The sequence below is a fragment of the Branchiostoma belcheri genome, unplaced genomic scaffold (genome assembly GCF_001625305.1).
Source record: "Branchiostoma belcheri isolate BF01 breed outbred unplaced genomic scaffold, Haploidv18h27 scaffold1, whole genome shotgun sequence".
Classification (NCBI taxonomy): Eukaryota; Metazoa; Chordata; class Leptocardii; order Amphioxiformes; family Branchiostomatidae; genus Branchiostoma; species Branchiostoma belcheri.
The window spans coordinates 8,245,641-8,270,868 of record NW_017802379.1 but is presented as its reverse complement, the minus strand read 5'-3'; the positions used below and the strand labels follow the sequence as shown (position 1 = coordinate 8,270,868).

The following is a 25,228-nucleotide window of genomic DNA, read 5'->3' as shown; positions in this document are numbered from 1 at the left end:
GCCATCTTCTTCTGTCATCCTCAACTGAAGTGAAGCATGATTTTTTCAAGTACACATATGTACCTACTAGTGCAATGTGGCTTCGCTATGGCTCACATATTTAGCCAAGAACACAGATTACTGTTACAGCCCTATGCTATTACTCCCCTGTGTTCTGACACCCTATGTTCTGACAAATCACATTAAGTGCAGTTTTACAACAGAACAACTAAACAGAATATATAACATCTCATCAAAAGGACAATCACAATACATCCGTGATGTCCATTTGCATGCATTGACCCAGTTGCAAGGCTGCGCGTGCTATGTTAACGTTGTGAAGCTTTCCAGATCCTTGTCTAAACGTTCAGGTCCAGCTTCTTGGGCTGCTCCCATGTGAAGTCGGGGTCGTCCATCCTGCCGAAGTGCCCGTAACAGGCGGTTTTCTCATAGATGGGGCGCTGCAGTCCCAGCTCCCTGTTATTGGAATACAAAATAAACTTAGAGAGGTAACATTTGCAAAGCAAATGCATAATGTTTACCTTCACATATGGTCTGCTCTGTTAATTCCTACTCAAACTCATTCCTATAATGTGACAGGAGTCTAAATCCCTCCTGCTATAAAATTGCAACATGATGTAACCCATCACTAGTTACCATGGTGACAGACGTCTGGTTCAGGTCATTGACCGTATTTGTTTGGGGAAGAAGAAGAGGAAGAAACTGAGCAAAAACAATATATTTTCCTTCAGTAAACATAATAAGATGTAAAAACATAGGAAGGACTCCTTTGCATCTAACCAAACTGAAGTCTGTTGTCTGTACATGTATTTTGAAGCTCCTTGGTTTAATAATAATATTAACATTTTTCTCACCAATAGCTAGGCTATACTGTTTGATGTGCTTTTGTTCTAGCTATGTGAGCAAAATATACTTGCAGACTGTGATTTCAAGAAAAAACCTAGTGGTAATATAATTGTTAAAACATTGATCAATCTTAGCACTCAACAAATAGCATGTGATAATTATGTGCCATCTATATCATGATACATGTACATGTAGTTGTCAAATTGTAGTAGAAATGAGCCATGTTGAAGATTTTTAAGATGATGTTTAAAGTAGGGTTTGCGGAAAAACCTGTCCACCTTTCAGGTGAAATATCTCGCCTGAAAGGTGGACAGATGTTTCTGCAAACCCGTTTAAAGTCTTAAAACATTATCAGCCTCACCTGACAATGACACCAGGGCGCAGATCAAAGTTCTTGTTGATGATTTTGAGCAGACGTGCGTCCGTCATGCTGCCCTGACAGGTGCCGTACGAATTGACGTGCACCGACAGTGGATGGGAGATGCCGATGGCGTAAGACACCTGTCATCAGTACAAACAAGCATGGATTAAGGGACTGTTCAGATATGTGAACTGAAGTAACATTCTAGTGCTATTTTATATATTTCATATGACTGTTTTGAAGTGGACTTGACTCTACAAAGGCTATCATACTCATAGCATGCACTGTGATACAGGGCCATGCACCAGGGTCTGGAAATAACTTGTAAAGAAGTGTCTATCTATCTGTGTTACAGTCACTGATGTTCAACTTCAAGACTACACTGATGCTGTACATGAATTAAGTTACGGAGACAGTGTTGGACCCTTACCTGCACCAGCACACGTTTGCACAGGCCTGCCTTCACCAGGGACTTGGCCACCCAACGTGCGGCATACCCGGCAGAACGGTCCACCTTGGAGAAGTCCTTGCCAGAGAAGGCACCTCCCCCGTGGGCGCCCCACCCACCGTAGGTGTCCACGATGATCTTACGTCCTGTCAGACCAGCGTCAGCCTAAGGATAAAGTCATATGAACAGTGTGAAACACAATAAGAATCGTTTGTGTGTGGTTTTATTTGAGCTTTTTGGCTGTGTTATAGAAAATGTACTATAAAATGTCATCAGAATGTAGAGCAAGCAACCAATAGGCATGCAGCATTCCTCTATTCTTTTTGCTGATTGGCTCGTCGAACGTCTCACAGAATCCGAAGCATTACCATTGGACCCAGCGTGTCATTTTACAACGTTTACACCTGTCTCAACATGATTGCAATAGCGTGTCAGGGGAGACGCCTAGCGGCCAGTTTGATATGATTGCAGCATAGGTGTAAGGTGGTTGCAGTACTATCATAGTTAACTAGGCGGCGCTTTTGAAGCATGAGGAAGACAGGTGTGATGTAATACTAGTACGAAGCAAACGATTAGAATGGACACTTTCCAAGGGACGTGACGGTTCAGAAAACGTTTGTTATGTTAAAACATATTGTTTTTGCTCAGTTTCCTCTTCTTCTTCCGTTCCAAACACTGACTTCTGACCTGGTCAAGCAGACTGTCTCTCACAATGGTAACTGGTGTTAGGTTACATCATGTTGCAATTTTATAGTAGGAGGGATTTAGACTTCTGTCACCATATATATGAATGTGTTTGAGTAAGAATTAACGGAGCAGACCATATGCGAAGGTGAACATTATGCATTTGCTTTGCAAATGTTACCTTTCTAGTTCGTTTATTAATACTAGTGCGAAGCAAACGATTTGAGTGGACACTTTCCAAGGGACGTGACGGTTCAGAAAACGTTTGTTATGTTAAAAACATATTGTTTTTGCTCAGTTTCCTCTTCTTCTTCCGTTCCAAACTTCAAAGTAATTCAGTTGGTTATTTACCTGTGGTCCCCCACGCTGGAACTTGCCAGAAGGCTGCAGGTGGTAGATGGTCTTGTCGTCCAGGTAGCGCGAGTCGATGACGGCCTTCACCACCTTCTCCTTCAGCTGCTGGCGAAGGTCATCCAAGGTCACGACGTCATCGGTCTGCACCGACATGACCACCGTGTGCACCCGGATCGGCACGCACGCGCCCCCGCTCATTCTGTACTCAACGGTCACCTGTCCAATCGTAACAAAAAATGTCAGCTCATTTCTTGATAATATTTCACTTCTGAAACTTTCAGACACATCTTACAACAGAGGATTTGAATAGAAATCTATATTTGAACATATGCTAATATATACCTGTCGGAAAATTGCATTGGAAGGAATTAGAGCTCAGATGTATTCATAACAAGAATACAAAATCTCAGAACCACTTTTCGGTTTACAAATGAAAGTGAAAGTGATTTCGAACCAATTTAGCTAATTGAAGAGCTTCCACTGGTCGTGACAGAGAAAACAGACGCTATGTACAGTATTTACTGGTCCATTGTACCTCGGAAATTCCCCCAGCTCTTTTCAACAAGCACAATGAACAGTGGACCACGGTTAACGTCCCATCCGAAGGACTGCGACCCTAAACAGTAGCGTGCATGTCGGGCGAGCGACATCAGCCGGGATTCGAACTCCCAACCTCTTAGTCCAGAGGCAGGATCGCAACCACTGGACTAAATATGATAATTTACATCCTAACGAGTCTGCAGCGCGAGGCTACAGATGAGACCGTACGTCTCTCACCTGTGTCTTAGTGTCCGGACGCAGCCAGGAGAGGGTGCCATCCCGGCGTAGTTCCGCCAGCTTACGGTTGAGTCCGTGGGCCAGCTTGCAGGTGAGAGGCATGCACTCGTCGGTCTCGTTAGTGGCGTAGCCGAACATCAGACCCTGCAGGTGGGAAAAGTCGTCAAAATACAAAGCGCAGTGTTGCAGAAACAAGAAGAAAGCAACAGGGATGCAGGCCATAGAATATTTTCGTTAATACGAGGCTTTATATAATTATCCAGGCCACAAAAGTTTGTAATGCAACCAGTGCAATGTGGCTTCTAAACGGCTCGCGTATTTAGCCAAGTACAACGGATCACCCCTTCTCTTCTCGGTAAGTGTTTTAGGTTCTATCGACCAGTAGATTGAAGTAGACCAGTAGAATGACCACTGCATGAAGCAGACCTTTAAATTAAGTGTGCGTTTAGATTCTGTTTTCTTCACTCTGTAAAGAATTCAGCGGATGTCAACACCACATAAATACCCTGGGTGCCAAACTAATATCGGGCCGTTAGCCGTTTTCCTTCGGCAGCCAAGAGCCCTTCGCCGGCGGGGGAGTTGAGCCCGAGGGTAATTTGACTGGCCCTAGAACTAGACTCGTTGTTGGGCGAGCCAAACTATCCCCGGGCTAGACTCCCCCGAAGCGGTAATTTTAGACAGGCGGGCGAAGTGCTCTTGGCTGCCGAAGGGAACAGCTAGCGGCCCGAAACGAGTTTGGCACCCAGGGTCCCACATAAAATGGTGTACAGTTGTAGTTCCTGTACCTGGTCCCCGGCTCCGATGTCCTCGGGCCGCCGCTTCTCGTGCACGCCCTGCGCGATGTCAGGGGACTGCTGTTCCACGGCCTGGATCACTGCGCAGGTCTTGTAGTCAAACCCTGCGTTTTTAAAATACGATTGTCATGTAGTCGTTTGAATGAATTCAGTGACTGCAACATTTGGCCAAGTACCCTATCCCAACTCGGGCTGGGCAATCTCCAGGAAAAGGTTAAAGGCATGGGCAGAATTTTTTAAAAAGTCGGAGCAAACGCCCAGAGGGACGTGTAGCGAGCCTCAAATAGACGTTGAAAAAGAGGGTGGGTCGGCGGGTTGCTTTTAAATTCGCTTCCCCCACTGAGACGCCGACAGCCCACAACCCAACTAGAATAGTAAAAAATAAAAAAAAGCGGGGTCCGATTTCAGTCCTGAAAGAAATAGGCTCGGTAGGTAGTGATCATGATATCGATGTTTTGCATAGATTTCAAATTCGGCTGATGTGATTAAAAAAATACAGTTCTTTCAACATTGTAAAACTGAGCTGCATTTAATAATAGGGACAGGCTAGGGTCAATAAGTCTAGAAATCATAAAATAAGCAATTATGCAGATTTTCACCAAAAAAAACAGGAAGTTAAGATAAAAAAACTCACCCTTGTCGCTGTGGTCGTAGCCGACACGCTGGATGACGTCACGCACCACAGTCTGATAGTCGATGTTAGCTGTGGTGTTCACTTCACCAAACACCATGATGTACCCTGTCTTGGTACAGGCCTCTGGAATATGAAAAAAAATGTTGTTTTAGTTCCGTGTACAGGGGTTTTGTTTTTTGATGTGCTTGTCTGATTGTTTGTTTGTTTGTTCGTTTGTTTGTCTGTTTATTTGCTTGTGTGTCCGTAGTTATTTAAATGTTGTAGAGTCACAGGAAGTGAGGGGGGCGGATTTGTGTATTTTGTAACCGCAGAATGACAAGAAGGTCGAATTGGGTCCGGAGGTCGACCATAATCTCCGTCAACCTGCTAGCTGAGAGGACGTGAGGTCGAATTAGAGGTCAAAATGAGAGGTTATGAAAGTTCAGTATGCATAGAATCAGCGAAAAATTTACAATTATAATGAAACCAGAAATTCACATGCAGCTCTAAATATATGAACTTGGCAAATCTTCGGCCTGTTGTCTATTTATAGTTAACCAATGGACCGAATCGTAGTAACACCACTGAATATATATGATAATAAACTCTTGTCAGCCTCAGTTTCTGCAAATTGTGATAGAAGTTTACAAAACAAAAGCCCAGAAAAAAATAGATTTTTCTTCTTTTTCAGCAACAATGCCATTATATTGATACGCACCGCAGGCGACTTTGGCGTTGGGGTCCTTTTTCAGGTGTGCGTCCAGAATGGCATCGCTGATCTGGTCACACAGCTTGTCTGAAATGTAGAAAAGACATAAATTCCGACGCTGTCGACTGCACATCTAGCCTCTACCAGGCACCGAAGATCGCTGGAAAAATAGTAGAAATTTGCAAAATAAAGGGAATAGTATACCAGGGGAGTTAGCCGGGCAGAGAGGGCACATTGTGCGGCAAATGTTGTTTCTCTATTTGGCCAATTTCTACTCTTTCCAGCCGCCTCCCGAAGCCTTGTAGAGGCTATGCACATCAACGATCAACTCAACATGTAATATCATTCCATTTGACACCACCACTGACAACACCTTGTTATTTTCAAATAATTATTCCCAAGGGAACTCCTCTTTGTCGTGTGTCAACAACTGTAAAATGTTTGACGTAGTTTTCAACTTTATTTTGCAGACAGGTCGTTATAATTAAGAATTGTAGAAATGAACAAAAAAAAGTTAAATTGAACTGTCTGTCCCACGATGTCTTTTCTGATTGAAGCTTCACTGCAAGTTTAAAAATGTGTAAACTGCAAGTTTAAAACGAAGTTCGTACGTGTACGTAAACACGGCAAAGTGAAAGTAAAGCGGCAAGATCAAAGCGCTTCCGTAGGGCTTCTCAGTAGACCCTATCCTTTATTCCATCTATTGTACGTGTGTACTGCCGTGTAGCGATGGTGTATTGTGCATACGTGGCGTTAGTTTCGGTCGTTGGATAGATGCCAGCCCAGGACGTAACATCTACCCTGATACCAGGGGGGACAGGGTATAAAGTGTAATTTACGGAATACAGTACAATTTTACGGAATACAGTACAATGGTATTAGTATACAGTGCAATTTTACGGAATACAGTGCAATCGTACTAGTACACAGTGCAAGTTTACTAGTATACAGTGAGTGCAATTTTACTAGTAAAATTGCACTGTATACTAATACGATTACACTGTATTCCGTAAAATTGCACTGTATACTCTGGCACCCCTGAGCCCAGGAAGTAACATCTACCCTGAGCAAATACGCTTGCAGGCTACCAAACAAATACAAAACAAATACAACCTCCGAGCCCGGCCCAAATTAGCCGTGAGTCATGAAAAATACGAAGGTCATAGGACAAATGGATTCCAAAACCTTCATTCTTATTCCTAGGTCATTGTGGGGTTTTTTTCGCACACTTTTGGCCTGTCATAGCGTGTCTTCGTCAGCTAAGGCATGGTGGATAGAATTCCAACTGACACGTACGTACGAGTATGTACATTTGATCGTGAACTGTGAAAAGTCACGGACATTGAGACTGGCCGAATGCCCTGAACATTTCTACTATGTAACCGCTGAATTACTGCAGAGGTTACTTAACAAAACCGTGATATTATTATACGAACACGGTGTTAAAATATGCTTACGAAGTGGGGTCGTGTAGCGTAGCAGCAGAGTGCTCGACTCGGAACCAAGAGGTCCTGGGTTCGAGCCCTGACATTTCCCTGGGAAAGGCACTTTACACGACTTTCGTCACTTCACTCAGATGAAAATGAGTATTGTATTGTCCCCTGTGTGACGGCATTGATATGAGTTGAAAAAAAATGAGTGTGCCGTCACCACGTCTTGTGATTACATGTTGGAATATATAAAAAATATGCTTACATATTTTCCCTTATTTATGTATCACGTACGTAAAAATGTTCATTCTGTCACATGGTCTGTCAGTGGGTGTGGTTAAGTTCTTATTTTTCCCGTTTTTCAGTTGACGAAGATCCAAAGTTTCCCTTGTGGCGCTTGCTAAACATGACCACTACACCGTGCCCTATTAGTGTTACATGGTGCTGGATCAACAACAGCAGTGTAAACAACTCTAACGGAGGGTCGTAAAGGGTTTACAAGATCAAGGTTAGTTTTACAGACATCTTTAAATGGAATTTCACGTACTTTATAGCGAAGACATTGTATAAAATGTCCTAGCTTATAGTGAGGAATCGGGTGGACAAGTCTGCCAACAACATGTGAATGATAATACCGGATGTTGCTTTGTTTTGATCCAACACCAAGCCACACTTGATGATAGAATCAACAGACGAGAGCGCTGGCAAAAGTAAAGGTCCTGGTACACTGGGGTTAAGCGGTGGCTCATATTTTTTTCAACAGATTATTACTATTAAAATACACACAAAATTACACGGGGTTTGTTAGGTCTCAGAACGCGGGGTTTAACCGCAAATTTGTTCTCCAAACACGCACAGAAAATTGTGCCGCACGTTGAAAAGCCAGTACAAACCGCCCTAAACCGGTCAGACCTAACCGCACTTTATACCCCCATTCCACTTGACGGCGCTCTCTCTGCGACCTGTCTGCAATATAACCATAAGGACATCATTTATCATTTGCTATTGTACGAAATTCGTCATGCGAATTTTTTGGGGGGCTTGGCCACACACATCCTGCAAAAGTTCCGCTGTCTTGTAACCAAAAACTTGGTCTGAGATCTTTATCATCGGTCTGTTCTGTCACCACTTGCTTTTGCATCAAAATCACAGTACGACAAACGTAACTGTGCCGCCACAAAAAAAAAAAAAAAAGCCGAGCATGCACTGAGAAAGCACAAATTAAGGACAAAAATTAAAAAGAGAGAGATACTGTAGAGTCGTATGATCACGTAAAATAAAATGGAGTGGTTCATTATCATAGGCGTGGTGAATTACATGTACAATGTATAATCATATTTTTGCTGCGCCATCCCTACTCAGTTTCGGTAAGGCCAGTCTCATGACAATTGCACCATGTCTAGTGTCCGTTGAAACCTAGTCTCTACCAGACTAACTACGGTGGCTATACATAGGAGAATTTGTCATGTCAGGGGAGTTTGGCCGCCTTGTAGGTTTGAATGGCCGCGCTTTTCGTAGGGAAAGAAACTGCCGGACTCCCCTGGCCAATTTTACTCTTTTTGCCGAATTCTACGATCCGTATTCCCGTAGAAAGGCCTGGTGGAGGCTAGTTGAAACCAATGACTGACTGATTTACATTTGTATGCAGCACTCGATATTCTAGCTACAGTCTAGACTTGGCAAGGTGAAATGTTTTTTTTCCGCTACGCACGCACAGTCTACCCAAGCCAGGTGAGAAGAACGTCCTAGATCACCTGAGCGCCTTGCCGTACGTCAACAACTTACCATTTCTGAAAATATTACCCCAAATTAGAATTCAGTCACATTCCGAAAGACATGATTGTATAGTTTGGACAGATCGAGAGTAAATCAATAAAAGTGTGTGGAAAAAAAGAAAAATAAAATAGCAAGATTCTGGAGAGCTCACCCGGGTGTCCCTCCCCGACTGATTCAGAAGTGAAGAGGAAGGTGTCTTGGTTTGCCATCTTCTTCGATTCGACGCGTCTTCCTGTGTGAACCACAAATATGAGACGGCGAAAGAAATTTACCTTAGATTCTTATAACTCTCACATTTATACCTTACGCCAAGTTTCGAAAGCTTAATGATATTCATAAAACAACTGCGCGTGCGCCAGTGTGGACCAATGGCACGCTGGCAACTCAGGGTGATTACTGAGAAACCAAGCCCCAAACTATACTTTACCCGATTGCTCACAAAAAGTCCCAAGTTCATTTCTTTATGCTTCGAATTCCTACATTTCAGCGATGGTTTGTTATATTTTCCATAACTGAAATTATATGAACGTTGAACAATTCTATATACATGGCCTGTGTGCAGAGAGATTTTTTTTGTGAATTTGACAGTACATTTCCAATTGCGTCATTGAATTTGAAATTAACTGTCGAAACTAACGAAAAGCATCACGGTCGGACAAGGGCAAAATGGGAGTGGCCGGATGAGGTTGAAATTGTATCGGGAGGTATTGTGAAAGGGTTGCTTCGGAAAATTGACGAAAAAAAACGACGGATGATTTAAAAATATTATATGAACTGTTGCCACGATCAATAAAAAGTTTATTTAGAACCACAATTAGCAAATATAGTTGCTATTCTTCCTGTAGTGCTGCATTAATAACATACAAAATATAGATACACTGACAATTTATAGTGAACAAGTAACATGAGAGATAACTTGATATGAGGTCCATACACCAAATATAAAATGATCATTGTACTCTTGTAACTTCAGATTCGTATTCTGTAAAGAAAGCGTTTTTTCTGATCATTTTTGTGCTGCATTCGTAATGCATACGTCAATGACCGAGAGATCGACAATACACAACTTTGTAACGGGCAAGTTGAAACCTGTGCGAGTCAAATGATCAAGCACGGACATGATGGGGCTTCTCAGAACACCCAGCAAAAGTGAAAGCATTTGCACGCTAAGAACACTTGAAGTGTTTTTAAGTTCAAAATCTTGGGAGCGGACAATAGGACGAAGAATTTGACCATATATGGACACAAAAAATACCAAAATCAACACCGAAACCAGGGTGACGTAGTTTCCATCACATCACGAGATGGAAACTGGATAAATTATAAGTATGACTCACTCTAGAAAAATGTCTGTCGAAACTGTATAATGAGCATCTTCTTCAGCCAATGGCAGTGTTCTAACTTAAAATGATGAGCATCTGCTTCAGCCAATGGCAGCGCGCTAAATCAAAAGGGGCGGAGTCTGTCGATAACCAGTACGATACAACGGGCGACCCGAACGGTTCTCCTTCATAGAGACTGCTAGCGACTTATAATATATACTCTTACTGTGTAGATATCGCACCGTAGTGAAACGAGAAAGGCTGCATCAGTACTGCTACAATAAGTAAGAAGTCAACAATGGCTGACACCGCACAGGTAAGTTCTCATTTTCTAACCGTCATCTTTTTTTGCCATTTTGTAAGTCAGGCACGGCTCGAGTATGTAGACTACACAGTTGGTACTTCAAACATGCTAACAAAATTACAAAATCGCAAAAAAAAACACATGCTTTGGGGGCTGTCAAAATTATGCGTTTCAAAAATATTTTGCCGTTCTTTTCATGCGTTCCAGATATCGTACTTTTAGGTCCTATAGCCGCTAGAAGCTACATATTGCTCAGGACAATGTTAAGCGATAGGCTATTAAGTGATATTGCATCAGCCAAATGCTTACTACGCAGTATACCGCTAGAGGTACTTTCCAAGCAAAGCAGGTTTAGTTAGGTTTCGGGTTATTTTTTTTACGTCTTTTATGCGTTTTTATATATCCGGTTTTCCTTTTTGTACCGTATATATTAACGGTATTACAACTGCCAATTTAATGTCTTGCCCATCTAAGACTTTCTTGTAGCCACAAAATATTTCCTCGGAGATTACGTTATAATAAACGTTAACTTTATGTAATATTCTCCCCACCCTAGGGCACCCCGACCGAGGGCCCGGTGACACCTGAGGAGAGGACCGAGGCGTTAGCTTCCTTTACCGAGGGCAAGAGTGCGTGTCCCAAACCGGTGATACGCGAACACCCCATGTAAGCCCTCCTTGTTTTTCTTTCTCTGGGAAAAACGCTTTATAAATAAGGAAGTCATGCCAGAAAGCAAAATAGAATTAAGTAAAAAAGAAAAAAGAAATTGTCAAGAAAGAGACAGGCAGGGTCTTGTCACATCTATATCAACATATGTTGTGGCCCATTATTTTTACTGCGCCACCCCTATACTTTCAGTTTCGGTGAGGCTAATCTAATTTCAAGCTGCATCATGTCTAGTGTCGGTAGTGAAACCAAAGACTTAGAACTGAGTTACATTTGTATGCAGCGCAGTACTCAATAGCCATAGTCTAGATTTGGCGAGGTTCCAAACATAGAATGTGATTCGGATCACCAACAATGGCTATAGGATAGCGTTTTGAAAAAAATGAAAACAAAACACAATCCGTATAATGTTACCGTTTCATATTTAGATTAATAGAATTATGCAATGCAGGTGTATTTTTATTTAGTCTCTAAGTTGAAATACAGCAAGGCAATATCAGTAAGGTTAAAGTGATATTATGTAAGATTTTTGCGCCAAAACTGAAAATACAAATACATTTTGTAATTGAAATTTTCTCATCTAGATTGCCATTTTCGATAACTTTCAACATATCATGAGCGTCGCTATTTCGCCTAGTTGAAATTCTACATAATATAGCTTTAACGTTATGTATCTGTGGGGAGGGAATTTTGCGTTATAGCTTAAGCTAAGTGAAATGTTCTTTCCGCTACGCACGTACAGTCTACCCAAACCAGGTGAGAAGAACGTCCTGATCACCAGCGCCTTGCCGTACGTCAACAACGTACCTCACCTGGGCAACATCATCGGCTGCGTGCTGAGCGCTGACGTCTTCTCACGGTGAGGATCATGGCGTCGACGTCACGTCACGTCTGTTTTAAAACACGCCAGTAGAACGTACAACGCCCGATCGAAACCCGAGATATATTCTGCGTACATCCTCTCGAGGCAGGGGTGCTTCCTTACTTGTACGGCAGCAAGGCTAACTAACGTACCTGCCGCGGGATAGCTCTACCGTGGGAGAATACATATAGCACTTCGACAGAACGTCCGAATTTGCGTATTTAAGGGGGCCCGCATGCCCTTTTCCGTAGAGCGTAATCGGCTGTTTTAATTCCACGTAGAGCGTAGACGGACCACTCTAATTCAACGTAGAGCGTAATTGGTGCATTTTCCGTTTTAATTCTACGTACTGCGTTGTAGCCACTTGGAATTTATCGTAAAGCGTAATCAAGTGTTCCCACAATTTAGCGTATAGCGTTGTCGGGACCCCCCATGCAGGCCCCCATTTAAGAATGGCATCCTGCCCAATGTTGCATCGGGAAAGATATCGATTGCATCACAGGGAATATTCTGATGTAAGAGGGCCTGCATGGGGGAGGGGGTAGTGGTGGCAAAATTTTCGACGCCGATTACGAATTACGTTTAAGTGACAGAGGCGACTACGACTTTACGCTTTTCGGCAAATGTGATATTGCGTTGATTTTGGGGAAGGCTGCCTACGGATTACAAAGACTAAAAAGGCCTGATACGCCCTACAAAAAACGACATGCAGGCCCCCATGTAACGTTGACCGAACTAGCCCGCAACGAAACCGGTGGGGAAAAAAACAGGTTTCGCGCGGGCGCAGTACGTTCACTTAATGCTGACGTGCTCATCTGTTTATACCACCAGGCGTTGAATGAAAAATTACGTTTGACTCTCTGCCAATTTGTTAATTTCGGTGCGCCACAAACACGGCCGAAGCTTGTCGACCAGCTTTTAATACCCAAGTGCTTATATCTATGCGTGTTGGGAGCTGGGAGTGTGCATGGGGTTTTACATATCGTATTATACGTCTACTGTTTCAAAATTTTAGGACGTGACTTGCGAACTTGAATACATGTACTAGTGATTTGCAAGCCTCGGGTCAGAAGTTACCGTTACCTATACGTACGGGGGAACTGCAAAGGGGTTTACAGAACTTCGATGTACTGTTTCAAAATGTTACGTGTTCAGAGACGTGACTTCAAGCCAGATTTGAAGCCGCTTTCGCTATCGTTTTCATGTGGTCACATGTGGTTTAGCATATGAATCACTCCACACGAAGATGATTGAGCAACAGACCATATTGTACTTCACACAACGAAGAACAAGAAATTGGAAATTTCAGATTTTCGGGAAGCATTTTGGTCGACCTCCGGGAAGTGTTTTGGGTTTCGTGAATGTATTGGAGCTGTGGGGTCGTGTGGCATGACCGCGGCAAAGCGTTCGGCTCGGAACCAATAGGTCCCGGGTTCGAACCCTGCTAGCCTCCTTCGCAGACTTGTTGGGCGACGGTCGGCGATATATTTTTTTTCTGTGAGCGACGCGAGTAATATGTCGCGGAGGGACAATTTTGCTGCCGAGGGAGTTTTTGCCGTGGAGAGAGTTCGAGGCGCGAAACCCTCTCCCCACGGCAAAAACTCCCTCGGCAGCAACATCGTCCCTCCGGGGCATATTACTCGCGTCGCTCACAGAAAAATAACGCCGACATCCAACAAGTCTGCGGAGGCTAGAACTGTGCCATACCACCGATCTTATGCCCTTGGGGAAAGGTACTTTTTTTAATACACGAATTTCCTGGATGGAGGCCTGACAAACTGCGACGAAAATGCAGCAAAATCTTCATCTAGTTCAAGGTGGCTGCCTGAAAAATGAAAGAAATGAATGAATGAATTAATGAATGAATTAATGAATTGTAATTCACTATATGGTATAATTGAATGAATGAATTAATCAACCCTGGCCGAATACCCACCCCAGGTTCTGTATCTGTATCTGTATAGCCGGTATAACCGCTCTTCGGCGTGACACACCAGCTTCGCAGGCACGCGGCGCGGCGGCAGCTGGCTATATTACACCGATCGACTTGTTACATCTAACCCTTGAACATCTAATCCTAAACATTGTTTAAAACTATCTAATGACAATGCCCCTGCTGTACTTGGTGACAGTGAGTTCCACTCTGCGATAGTTCTAGGAAAGAAATGAATTCTTGAACACCTCAATCCTTGGTTGATAACTCTGGTACTTGAAGGCATGGCAATCCCTTGTTCTCTTCTGGGCTGGTATTAGGTTCTGCCGCCTGCGCGGGTGGAACTCGCTGTACATCTGCGGGACGGACGAGTACGGGACGGCCACCGAGACGCGAGCCCTGGAGGAGGGCCTGACCCCGCAGCAGATCTGTGACAAGTACCACGCCCTGCACGCCGATATCTACCGATGGTTCAACATCGACTTCGACTTCTTCGGCAGGACAACCACGCCCCAGCAGACCGAGTGAGTATCTGTATCTGTGTAGCCGGTATAACCGCCCTTCGGCGTAACACACCAGCTTCTGTATCTGTATAGCCAGTATAACCGCCCTTCGGCGTAACACACCAGCTTCTGTATCTGTATAGCCAGTATAACCGCCCTTCGGCGTAACACACCAGCTTCTGTATCTGTGTAGGCGGTATAACCGCCCTTCGGCGTAACACGCCAGCTTCATAGGCACACGGCAGGGCGACAGCTAGCTACTAGTACTAGTATATCACACCGAACGACTTGTTACACTCTTTCCACATTCAATTGCAGGAGTTGTTTAAAGCTTGATGATGCCCCAACTGTGCTTGGTGGCAACGAGATACACTCTATGATAGTTCTGGGGAAATACGAGTTTTTGAACACCTCAATTTTTGGGTGATAACTCTGATATATATTTGAAGGCATCATCATACTGTTGATTGTTCTTTTCTGGACGTTTGACTGTGTTTCCAGGATTGCCCAGGATATCTTCTGGCGTCTGCACCAGCGGGATCACCTGCTGACTGACACCGTGGACCAGCTTCTGTGTGAGAAGTGTGACAGGTCAGGCCGACTTTCTCACGGCTCACTGCACAAAAAGTGGGATTTAACAATGGAGATAAATGGTTTCTTTGGGCACTTAAATCTACATGCACAAGCTAGGTACTAAATTAACCATTAATGGTGTCAGAAGTGGGATCCTAAGTTACACACAACCACAATGAAATTCACCTATCACGTTATTGTTTAGGCAACTATTCCTAGACGTACGTGTCAGACTTGGGACGTAATCACATAAGACATCAAATAACGTACCTTGGGTTAGATATATGCAGGGCTTACCTCACAAAAAGCGCAAGTTAAATTGGAAATGACCACACGCATTGTAGACCAGGGTGATCCGTAACTGTGAGTATTGGTGCCGCCAAGCTGCAATTGCTTTTCAAAGTGTCTCAATCTATTTACTAATCTATCAATGCAATACGTAGCACTTGATAGTCATCAGTAAGATATGCTGGGCAGCAATCAGTTCATGTTATCACAATGTAGTCCTTCCTAATGTTACCGGGGTACAAGTGTAACCTTGTCCCCAAATGTACTTGAATTTGAAGACATTGCAAAGGGGTCTTCGTCTAAAAATGTTTGTGATGCAAAGGTACTGACCTCTACAGCCTTACATGTGATGACAAGCGTTTTGTTGCCACTTGTAGGTTTCTGGCGGACCGCTTTGTCGAGGGAACCTGTCCCCTGTGCAACTACGAGGACGCCCGCGGAGATCAGTGTGACAAGTGCGGCAAACTCATCGTCGCCACTGAACTCAAGGTACTGTATAATGTGTATAACTGTTACAGGAAGAAAGATACATCGTAGCTTTTGGCATCCCTTCCAATCTATGTACTAGCTATAGTCACTTTCCCTTTAATTTTATTTTATTGAATTACTAGTAAGTTAGTAATATGGTCCGTCATGAACATTTAGTATGTTCCAAAAAGTATGTAAGAAGTGATAGGACCTCTTCCTCCAACAGCCCATAGACTGAGCATACCCACTGATCGGCGATACTTTCGCAATTCTAGCATACAATGTTTGGCAGCATTAAGCGTGTATTTGATTCCATAACGAGATACAACATGGTGTCAGAAGTGGGATCCTAACCTACGCCTAATGGATAAGACAAAGTTCCATATTGTTAGTATTATAGCTATAGTATAGAACCTTGTAATCGCCTCAGGTCAACAATGGCTTTTTAATTATCACAAAGTATGATCATAATAACAATGCTCATAATTTGATGATGATGATTCTTGAGATTTCCGTATTTTGGCTACCAACGTTTTTCTCTCTCCTGACAGAAACCGAGATGTAAGATTTGCAGCGCCTCTCCTGTGGTGAAGACATCAACCCACCTTTTCCTCAACCTGCCGCAGGTACAACAGTTTTCTGATTTCTTTCTAGATTCCAGGTATGGAAGTATTGTTTTGGGTGGCTGAGCTGTGGGTTTGTTTGTCTGCTTGTCCAGACGGAGTAGGCTGGCTTGGGGGAGATTGACGGGCAGAACGATGTAGATCAAAAGGTCAGGCACAAGAAATGGGGTGAAGTCAAAAACTCAAAATACTTCTTGGACGTCTGACTCTGAAATCTCCAATTTCTTGTTAAACTGGAATGAATTTGAATTAACATGTTGCATTGACTTAACTTTCAGGACTTTAAGGGTGGTGGATAGCATGAAATACACACAGGAAGTTAGATTGCTAAGGACTAACGGACGGAAATGTCGCATTCTCACAGATAGAGCCTAAACTGAACGGATGGCTGGAAGAGATTCTTCCCAACGATTCCTGGTCGTCCAATGCCCGTGTCATCACTCGCACCTGGCTGCGTGACGGCCTGAAACCTCGCTGTATCACGCGAGATCTCCACTGGGGCACTCCAGTACCCCTGAAGGGCTTCACCGAGAAGGTACTCAGTACATTTTTCTTTATATTCCAACATCTAATCACAAGACGTGGTGACGGCACACTCAAGTTTTTGCAACTTACATTACATTGTATATTAATGCCGGCACTAACACAGGGGACAATACAATACTCATTTTCACCTGAGCGAAGTGAGGAAAGTCGTGTAAAGTGCCTTTCCCAAGGGCACAAGATTGGTGGCATGTCAGGACTGGAACCCGGGATCTCTTGGTTCCGAGTCGAGCGCTCTGCCGCTATGCCACACGACCCCACTTACTCAGTACATTTAACCAAATTGAAATGTGAATGTTGTACATTAATGGCCGAAGAGTGACTACCTAGAGATTGTTTATAAGGATATTCTTGATTTTGAATTTGGCAAAAAATGTGTTCTTCTATCCTCAAGGTGTTTTACGTGTGGTTCGACGCTCCGATTGGCTACCTGTCCATCACGGCCAATTACACCGAACGATGGGACAAGTGGTGGAAAAATCCAGATGAGGTACGAAAGGAAATTTTTGCTCTTTGGTGATAGTCATTTAGGCTTTATTAACTAATGTTCAACTTGGTGTGCAGGCAAGCTGGACCCTCTGTGGCCGGCCAACTCCCCTGGCCAATGATATATATCAATGTCCCACTTAGCCGATTTTAATTCTACTAATTTTATTCAGCCTGCAAAGGAGTCTGGTGGAGACTAGGTAAACAAAGCTCTAGTTGAGAGAACTTTTTGTGTTGGGCCAAAAGTGTTAACTTTAAACATGTAACTACCAACACAAATGAACTTTCATGCTGCTAACAGTGTATTTGAATTTCCTTACAGGTGATCCTGTACAACTTCATGGCCAAGGACAATGTTCCCTTCCACAGTGTGGTGTTCCCCTGCTCCCTGCTGGGTGCTGAGGACAACTACACCCTGGTCAATCACCTACAGGCTACTGGTATGTTAAATTAACTTCAGTCCCAGTATATTAAACTTCAGTATCCTGTTAAGTTAAACGTTCTTCTTTAAAAGGTGACAAGTCAAACATTTCAAGGATCAAGGAACATGGTAGCATTCAAAAAGCGCAATAACCAGTTGACAGTGGATTTAGCACCAAGGCTATAGACCAGGGGTTGCTGTCAAACATTGTTCACACAATCCTAACTGTCCATTACAATTAGCAGTTCGACCAATGATCTATCGTGGAGTTGAATTCATTGCCATCAAGCACAGTTGGGGCATCAGCACTAGCTGTTAACAACTCCTGCAATTAAATGTGCAAAGATTGGTGGGTGTAACAGGTTTGGTGTCATGTATAGCCAGTTGCCGCTGCCCCACATGCCTGTGAAGCTGGAGTGTTATAATGGTGGAGGGCGGTTATACCGGCAATACTGATGCAGATGAAAGATGAGTTAAGCGGTTCAACCAATGAGAGTGGCAGCAAAATGCATGTTCTCATGTTGCATCTCTAGGTTAGGATGAAGGTGGGCAAGGTTATGGAATGAGCCTATTGTTGTCTGTTTAGAGTTTCTCAACTATGAGGATGGGAAGTTCTCCAAGAGCCGTGGGATTGGGGTGTTTGGGGATGATGCCAAGGACACGTCCATCCCGGCAGACATCTGGCGTTTCTACCTGCTGTATGTCCGTCCTGAAAGCCAGGTCAGCCTTTCTTTTCATTTGATTTATTCTTTGAATCAGGCACAGGGCCCATATTAAAAACAACAAGACAATACACTTTACTATACATTGACTAGCATAAAAGCATGCTGGTGGAAGAACTAGCCTACAGTAGTAGGGCCAGTGCAGGCTTAATGAGAAAACCTCAGAGTGGCATAGCAGATGGATTATGCGTTTTCAGACGCAAAGAGGCATGTCACAAAAGAGTGTGCTTGCTAGCCAAAGAGTACGCTGCCTGGCGTCGAAGGTATCAACCCGAAGGTTCGCAAAGAGTGCACTATCACTGGTGCTCCTAGGCTGGGACATCAACACTTTAAGGCTGTCGTGGTATTGACAAGTCACTCTGAGTCTTTCTGGGAGATCTTTTCATCAATCTGACAATGTTAAAGTTACTTTTTCATAGGTGGGGTACTAAGGATATGGCAGTTTTGCTTTTTCTGGTGAGGTAGTGCTACATAGTAGGCTAAGGGGTGGCATACATGTAAAATGGATATATGTTTTAAATTTGAGATTGCTGCATAGTTTCATACATGAACTTCATCATCAACAGAGTGACTTAGAAACGTAACACGATTTGCTTTTGACTTCAGGACACCACCTTCAGCTGGGAGGATCTGATGGTGAAACACAACTCTGAACTCCTCAACAACCTGGGGAACTTCATCTACAGGTGGGAAATACACATAATTTGCCAATGGTAACAGTGGTACTCCTACTCCCCCTAACGGGCATAAAGAAAATTGCAACAAACCAACCTGTGTCAGTCCCAGTTGCAATACTGGCTATGAATTTCAATGTAGAAACATTTGTGACTTCTGTTTCTGACAACATGAAAATAGAAGAAACCTTGTGAGGACTCACTGACTGATTATCTTGATTTTTTTTTGTATTTTATTGTACAATGATGCTCATAATCTATTACATTGTGTAGCAATTTGTTATGTTTACCGAAGGAAAACATATTGTTTTTACTCAGTTTCTTCCTAGTCTTCTGTTTCAAACACTAACCTCTGACCTCACTCAGGCCAATGACATGATTTGTTGACGTCTGTCACCATGGTGACTGGTGTTGGGTTACATAATGTTGCAATTTCATATGGTCTGCTCTACTCCTGTCACCATATACTAGTAGTACATGTATGTGAATAGTAAAAATTAACAGGGCAGACCATGTCTGAAGGTAAACATTATGCATTTGCTTTGCAAATGTTACGTCTCCAGTTTATCTTTAATATCCAGAGCCCTGACTTTTGTGGTCAACAACTTCCATGGAACCATCCCTGCCATGGAGCTCGGGGAATCTGACACAGAGATGCTGGCTCAGGTCAACAGGGAACTGCAGCTGTACAACTTTAACATGGAGAAAGTCAGGTAGGCAGATGAGTTGTCTGTGTCGCATACAGTGTCGCATACTAGTACCAGGTACCGCTACAGCACTGAGCGTACAGGTGCAAACTAACATCAGTGTACTGACAGTGAATACCCAGACTTACATATTGTTCTTGCCACAATGATGAAAATTTAGCACAGTGTCTGAAAAAGATCATTCAAAAAGAACACTGAACAACAGTATAAAAAAAACACTGAACAGGAAATTGAAATTATTGGGTACGTAATGGTCTTCTTGTTCAACTTTACCAACTTCAAGTACAGAACCTGTGTGTTGTGCTGTATGGTGGTTTTGTATTTTATGCAATAAAGATTCAGAGAAATGCAATCCTTACTGCCTTCCTTGCACTGCAGACTGCGTGAAGGTCTGACGACCATCCTGAACATCTCTCGCCTGGGGAACCAGTACATCCAGGCCAACAAACCATGGGTGCTGCTCAAGGGCACAGAACAGGACAGGTAGGGCCAATTAGAATTTAACTTCAGTTTGGAGAGAACCATTGTTTATATACATGTGCAAGGACACAGAACAGGACAGTTAGGACCAAATAAGAACTCAATGGACGTAATAGTGGGTACCAAGTATTGTTTTGAGTGTTCAAGCTGTGCTTTTGTGTGTGTTTTTCTGGACAGAGTACAACTGTGCATTCACAACATGTGGGTGGGGGAAGATCATCAGACAAGTTCAGACACAGGAAACGGGTGAACTTGAGGGTAGGTTTATAGCACATGGGTTGGGAAGAGTGACAGGCAAAATGGCAGATCAAAAGATCAGACACAGGAAATGGGGTGAAGTTGAAGTTCCCATAATCCCCAAAATACTTTTAATTCTGAAAGCCTAAAATTTCTCATCTCAGTTTGAAAACAGTCATTGGTTAATAATAAATGTACAAAAAGACAGAACAGGAGAGATGGGATAAAATTGTATTTACCTGTTGAAATTCACAGAGTTACAGTGGTGTACCAGTGAGTTGCAAAAAATTTAATATGTTTTCAGAGCCCGAGCAGGTACGGTGGTTGGTCTGTGTGCCAACGTGGCGTGTCTGCTGTCTGTGCTGCTCCAGCCCTACATGCCTGACATCAGCACACAGATACAGGAACACCTGGCTGCACCTGCCGGGGTCAACGTCCTGGTGGACAAACTGGTGTGCCACCTGGAGCCTGGCCACAAGATCGGACAGGTAAGGTCTGAGTTGGAAAACTTTTGGGTATAGTCTGTTTAACAACTTGCAATAAAAGAACGAAAAAAGAACCTAGGTGGCAAGGGGTATTTTTTTCCTTCATGTTAGGCCACACCAATTTAATTTCTTGGTTAACGGATTTTTCTAGAAAAATAATGGAGCGGGCGGGCGAAAAATTAAAATAAAAAACAGGCCTAGGCATCCTATTATGGCCCAAAATGGTACGATAGGAGCCATGAAGTCAACATACCAGGCTGGTTCAAAATTTAAACAATGAATTTTGAACTTTTAATGATACTACTGCATTGAAAGATGGACTGACTGTAACAAGTAGTAAGAAAAGGACTGTTTTCAACTGTTCAGGGCAAAATATGAGCATTTTGCAGTTGATTCTGAATTTTTATTTTTATTTGCAAATCAGAAAAAAATGAAGCGGCGAATCCGTTAACCAAGAAATCAAATTGGTGTGGCCTTACTTTGTTTTTTAAGGATTGGTCGGAAAACCAAATGCTTAATATAAAAATCCACCCAAGAACAAAACATTGCATCATACAATGTCATAAAATACAATATACATGTAATAAAATAACAATACAAAAAAGAAATTTGGTTGAGTCCACTTTGGGTAAGTCCAGTTCCTTGCGTTGGAAATTACAATTTAAATTTCCTTCATAATACAATAAAGATAATAAAAAGTTCAAAACAGTAAACAGAAAACTTTACAGGCCAGTTTGATCTCAAAAACTTGTTAGTCACCTGTTACGTCAATGCTTTCACAAATTTGGTAAATCTTCATAAACAAGTGAATAATAAAGAGCATCTCGTTTACGAAAAATGTATCTTAGAGCAAGAAGTAAGTCGGAGACTGTATACTACGTAGTACCTTAAGCAAGACAGTCAATTTGTTGGTATGTTGCAGTGGGATATACTTGTATAGCTGACTGTATATTTGAATGACTCAGAGCCTTTCCTTCCCCAAACCACAGCCCAAGCCACTGTTTGAGAAGCTGGAAGCATCCTTGGTCCAGGACTTGAAGAAGAAGTTTGCTGGTCGACAGAAGGAGTGATGACCTGACACCACCTAACAGGCAATACCGGTACTGCACCACAGGAAAGCTCTATAGGAGACTTATTATTGCTTATAGCTAAAGCTAGTGTTGTTCAAGGAAGAGTATCCTATTGTAATGCATGTACAACATGTAAGACTGAAAAGCTTGACTGTCTGTTCATTCTAAATTAAATGCCTACATGTATTAAGTGACCATCCCAAGTGTCATAATATTGAAGCAAGACATATATGTAGAACACAATTTCTGAAAAATTTGACAAAATGTCATTACACACCTAACAGTAATTCTATGAAAACTGCACCAAGTTATGCTTCAACAGATATTACATGTACTACATGTTTCAACAAATGATATTACATGTTTCAATAAACGATATTATGTTTCAACAAATATTACATCTCAACAGATGAGATTATGTTTCAACATGTATTACTATGTTTCAACAGATATTATGTTTTAATAAACTAAAAATGATTACGTTTGAAGATGTATCATATGTACATGTATGTCAAACTATATGAATTCCTACACGTTTCTTTCAATAGCAGTCCCCTTAGCAACAGTGCTGTCCTTTTGTGACGATTGTTCCCAAATTAGTTACCAAACACAAGCTTCAACAAGACTAGATAAAGCCATCAAATGATAGTAAGAGCCCATCAAATAAACACAAAAAATGTAACAGTCTCTATTAGAAAGTAGAAACGTATGTCCAACCGTAAAACCTTGTATACTGATCTTCCTCTCTGTAAGATTTAATTGTAATCCTTGCAAGAAATAGAAACAGGCCTTTTTCATGCTTATCAAACTGAATATTAAGAATCCTGCTATGTTGTAAGCCATAATTACAGATGCCTCAATATAATCAAAATGCTCATATAAGCTTTGCTACTGAAATTAGTACTTAAAAATAAACTTAGACACCTAAAAACAGAAATCTACTTTGTCTTGTCTTTCTTCAGAAACAAGCACACGAGACATGAGGTTTAACATATTCTGAGCATTTTATATTCCAACATTGGCAGGGCAATTTTCCAACCAATGCCATTCTTTCCTTGGGAAATGTTCTACACAGGTCTATTGAATGTTGTACAGTACGAGAAAATAATTTTTTAGGCATTTTTGTCTGTATTATGTATCAATGTAAAGCTATATGACACAGAATGATTCCATGGTATCATATGTACCAACACTGATTTGTATATTCATTCAAGTATGGCCTGAACTCACAACATACACAAACATGTACAAATGTAGACTTTCCAAACTTTGTAAGCGTATTTCCTGTATCCTCACAAACCATTGCCACTGTAAGTCTCAAAACTTTTGTGGCTTTCTTTTCACAGTTTTTGCTTAAAAATTTACACCGAACACGTACGTTGCAGTTATATAGTGAGCCTGGCATATATTTTGTGCGTGCAAAAATATGGCACCAAATCTGGCCTTACGTTAAAAAAAAACAGTAAGTAGTTGAATTGAAGTAATGGCCATGTGGAAATGCACCAATACTAAATGGCCTAAATGTAATGTTCTGCATCTAACTTTAACTGTTCAGAAAATAAACTAAAAGGGCAGCTTTTTTAAACTGGAGTCCCAAAAAATTTTGAGCACTAGACAAAGTTATTGAAAATGCAATGTATGTCTTCCACAATCTCCCACAAGAAATTCTTGGTCCAACACCATGGAATATTCAAAACCTACATTTTAAACTTAGTACATATAACCTTTTTCCTGCTAAAGTAGCCATTTGGCACCAATTCTGAATTGGTTATGGGGTAATGCTTAGGAAAAAGGTCAAATCTATGCATACACTCAACATAGATGAAGTACATGTAAGCAATGTCTGTTGTTGACACAGCATATATTATATGAGCAACATATCTGCATAGTAAAATACACTCTGCAATTACATGTACATGTATTATAGTTAGTACATACAACTACATAAGACTTTTTTAATCAAAGACTTAATAGCAGAATCTTATATTTGAAATTGGAAATTGCTAACTTTTGCTTTAGAATTCTAAAAAATGTGCATTCTTGAAAAAGAAGTGATTGTATAGTACAAAAATGTATGGATGATAAACTTATTTTGCTGTGATACTCAGTTTTATCAAATGATGAAAACAAAATACACATACAACAATGATACATGTACATGATACTCAGTAAACAACATATGTCATGGAGCAACACTCAACTTGTCTGTAAATTTTAAGGTAACAATTTTTTCTCACATATGTTCAGAAAAATCTGGCAATAAGGTTGAAGTTGAAGTGCATAAAAGTCATGGCTCAAAATCTTTTTTCTACACCAGACAAATTTTACCTGAACCACTCAGAATTTAGGAAGTATGGATTATGGGCTATAAACTGTTCAAAAACCATTGACATTGTATTTCTTTTATGCTTCATGTTTTGTAACATTCAATGGCAAATAAAAATCCACATACACCCACATTTATACATAAACCCTGTATCTGGATTGGTACAGGTTAGGTGCAGGTAGACATCAGAAATACCTGCACAGCTCCAATTTTACCTGCACTAATCTGCATATACCCAGTATATGGACAAGTACAGTTTAGGTGCAGGTAGTCATCAGAAATACCTGCACTAACCTGCATATACATGTACCCAGTACATGGACCAGTGCAGGTTAGGTGCAGGTAGACATCAGAAATACCTGCACAGGTCCAATTTTACCTGCACTAACATGCACATACCCAGTACATGGACCAGTGCAGGTTAGGTGCAGGTAGACATCAGAAATACCTGCACAGCTCCAATTTTACCTGCACTAATCTGCATATACCCAGTATATGGACAAGTACAGTTTAGGTGCAGGTAGTCATCAGAAATACCTGCACAGCTCCAATTTTACCTGCACTAACCTGCATATACATGTACCCAGTACATGGACCAGTGCAGGTTAGGTGCAGGTAGACATCAGAAATACCTGCACAGGTCCAATTTTACCTGCACTAACATGCACATACCCAGTACATGGACCAGTGCAGGTTAGGTGCAGGTAGACATCAGAAATACCTGCACAGCTCCAATTTCACCT

General features: G+C 42.0%; 2 protein-coding genes across 2 annotated transcripts; one reads left to right on the top strand and one right to left on the bottom strand.

Moving 5' to 3' along the window:
- Positions 1 to 9,109, bottom strand: LOC109465791 (S-adenosylmethionine synthase-like). The gene is made up of 9 exons (XM_019763235.1): positions 8,944 to 9,109; positions 5,596 to 5,673; positions 4,899 to 5,021; positions 4,256 to 4,368; positions 3,471 to 3,614; positions 2,691 to 2,909; positions 1,638 to 1,820; positions 1,208 to 1,347; positions 1 to 456 (listed from the first exon to the last, which is right to left on the bottom strand). The coding sequence occupies exons 1-9, from the start codon at positions 8,999 to 9,001 to the stop codon at positions 339 to 341; spliced, it is 1,176 nt and encodes a 391-aa protein (XP_019618794.1). The 5' UTR covers positions 9,002 to 9,109; the 3' UTR covers positions 1 to 338.
- Positions 7,382 to 23,096, top strand: LOC109465782 (methionine--tRNA ligase, cytoplasmic-like). Its single transcript, XM_019763223.1, has 17 exons — positions 7,382 to 7,524; positions 10,348 to 10,430; positions 10,975 to 11,084; positions 11,827 to 11,943; positions 14,200 to 14,403; positions 14,884 to 14,973; positions 15,621 to 15,732; positions 16,263 to 16,337; positions 16,699 to 16,869; positions 17,272 to 17,367; positions 17,686 to 17,803; positions 18,371 to 18,504; positions 19,113 to 19,192; positions 19,762 to 19,893; positions 20,266 to 20,370; positions 20,909 to 21,092; positions 22,079 to 23,096. Exons 2-17 carry the CDS (start codon positions 10,413 to 10,415, stop codon positions 22,157 to 22,159), a joined length of 1,827 nt encoding a protein of 608 aa, XP_019618782.1. The 5' UTR covers positions 7,382 to 7,524; positions 10,348 to 10,412; the 3' UTR covers positions 22,160 to 23,096.
- The last annotated feature ends 2,132 nt before the right edge of the window (positions 23,097 to 25,228 follow it).

Coding starts and splice junctions, on each gene's coding strand:
- LOC109465791 (XM_019763235.1), bottom strand. CDS start 9,001: ATGGCAAACCAAGACACCTTCCTCTTCACTTCTGAATCAGTCGGGGAG. Junction 5,674..8,943: donor AGTCGGGGAGGGACACCCGG/GTGAGCTCTCCA, acceptor TCTACATTTCAG/ACAAGCTGTGTGACCAGATC. Junction 457..1,207: donor CGCCCTGGTGTCATTGTCAG/GTGAGGCTGATA, acceptor TTCCAATAACAG/GGAGCTGGGACTGCAGCGCC.
- LOC109465782 (XM_019763223.1), top strand. Junction 17,368..17,685: donor GGTGGAAAAATCCAGATGAG/GTACGAAAGGAA, acceptor ATTTCCTTACAG/GTGATCCTGTACAACTTCAT. Junction 17,804..18,370: donor CAATCACCTACAGGCTACTG/GTATGTTAAATT, acceptor TTGTCTGTTTAG/AGTTTCTCAACTATGAGGAT.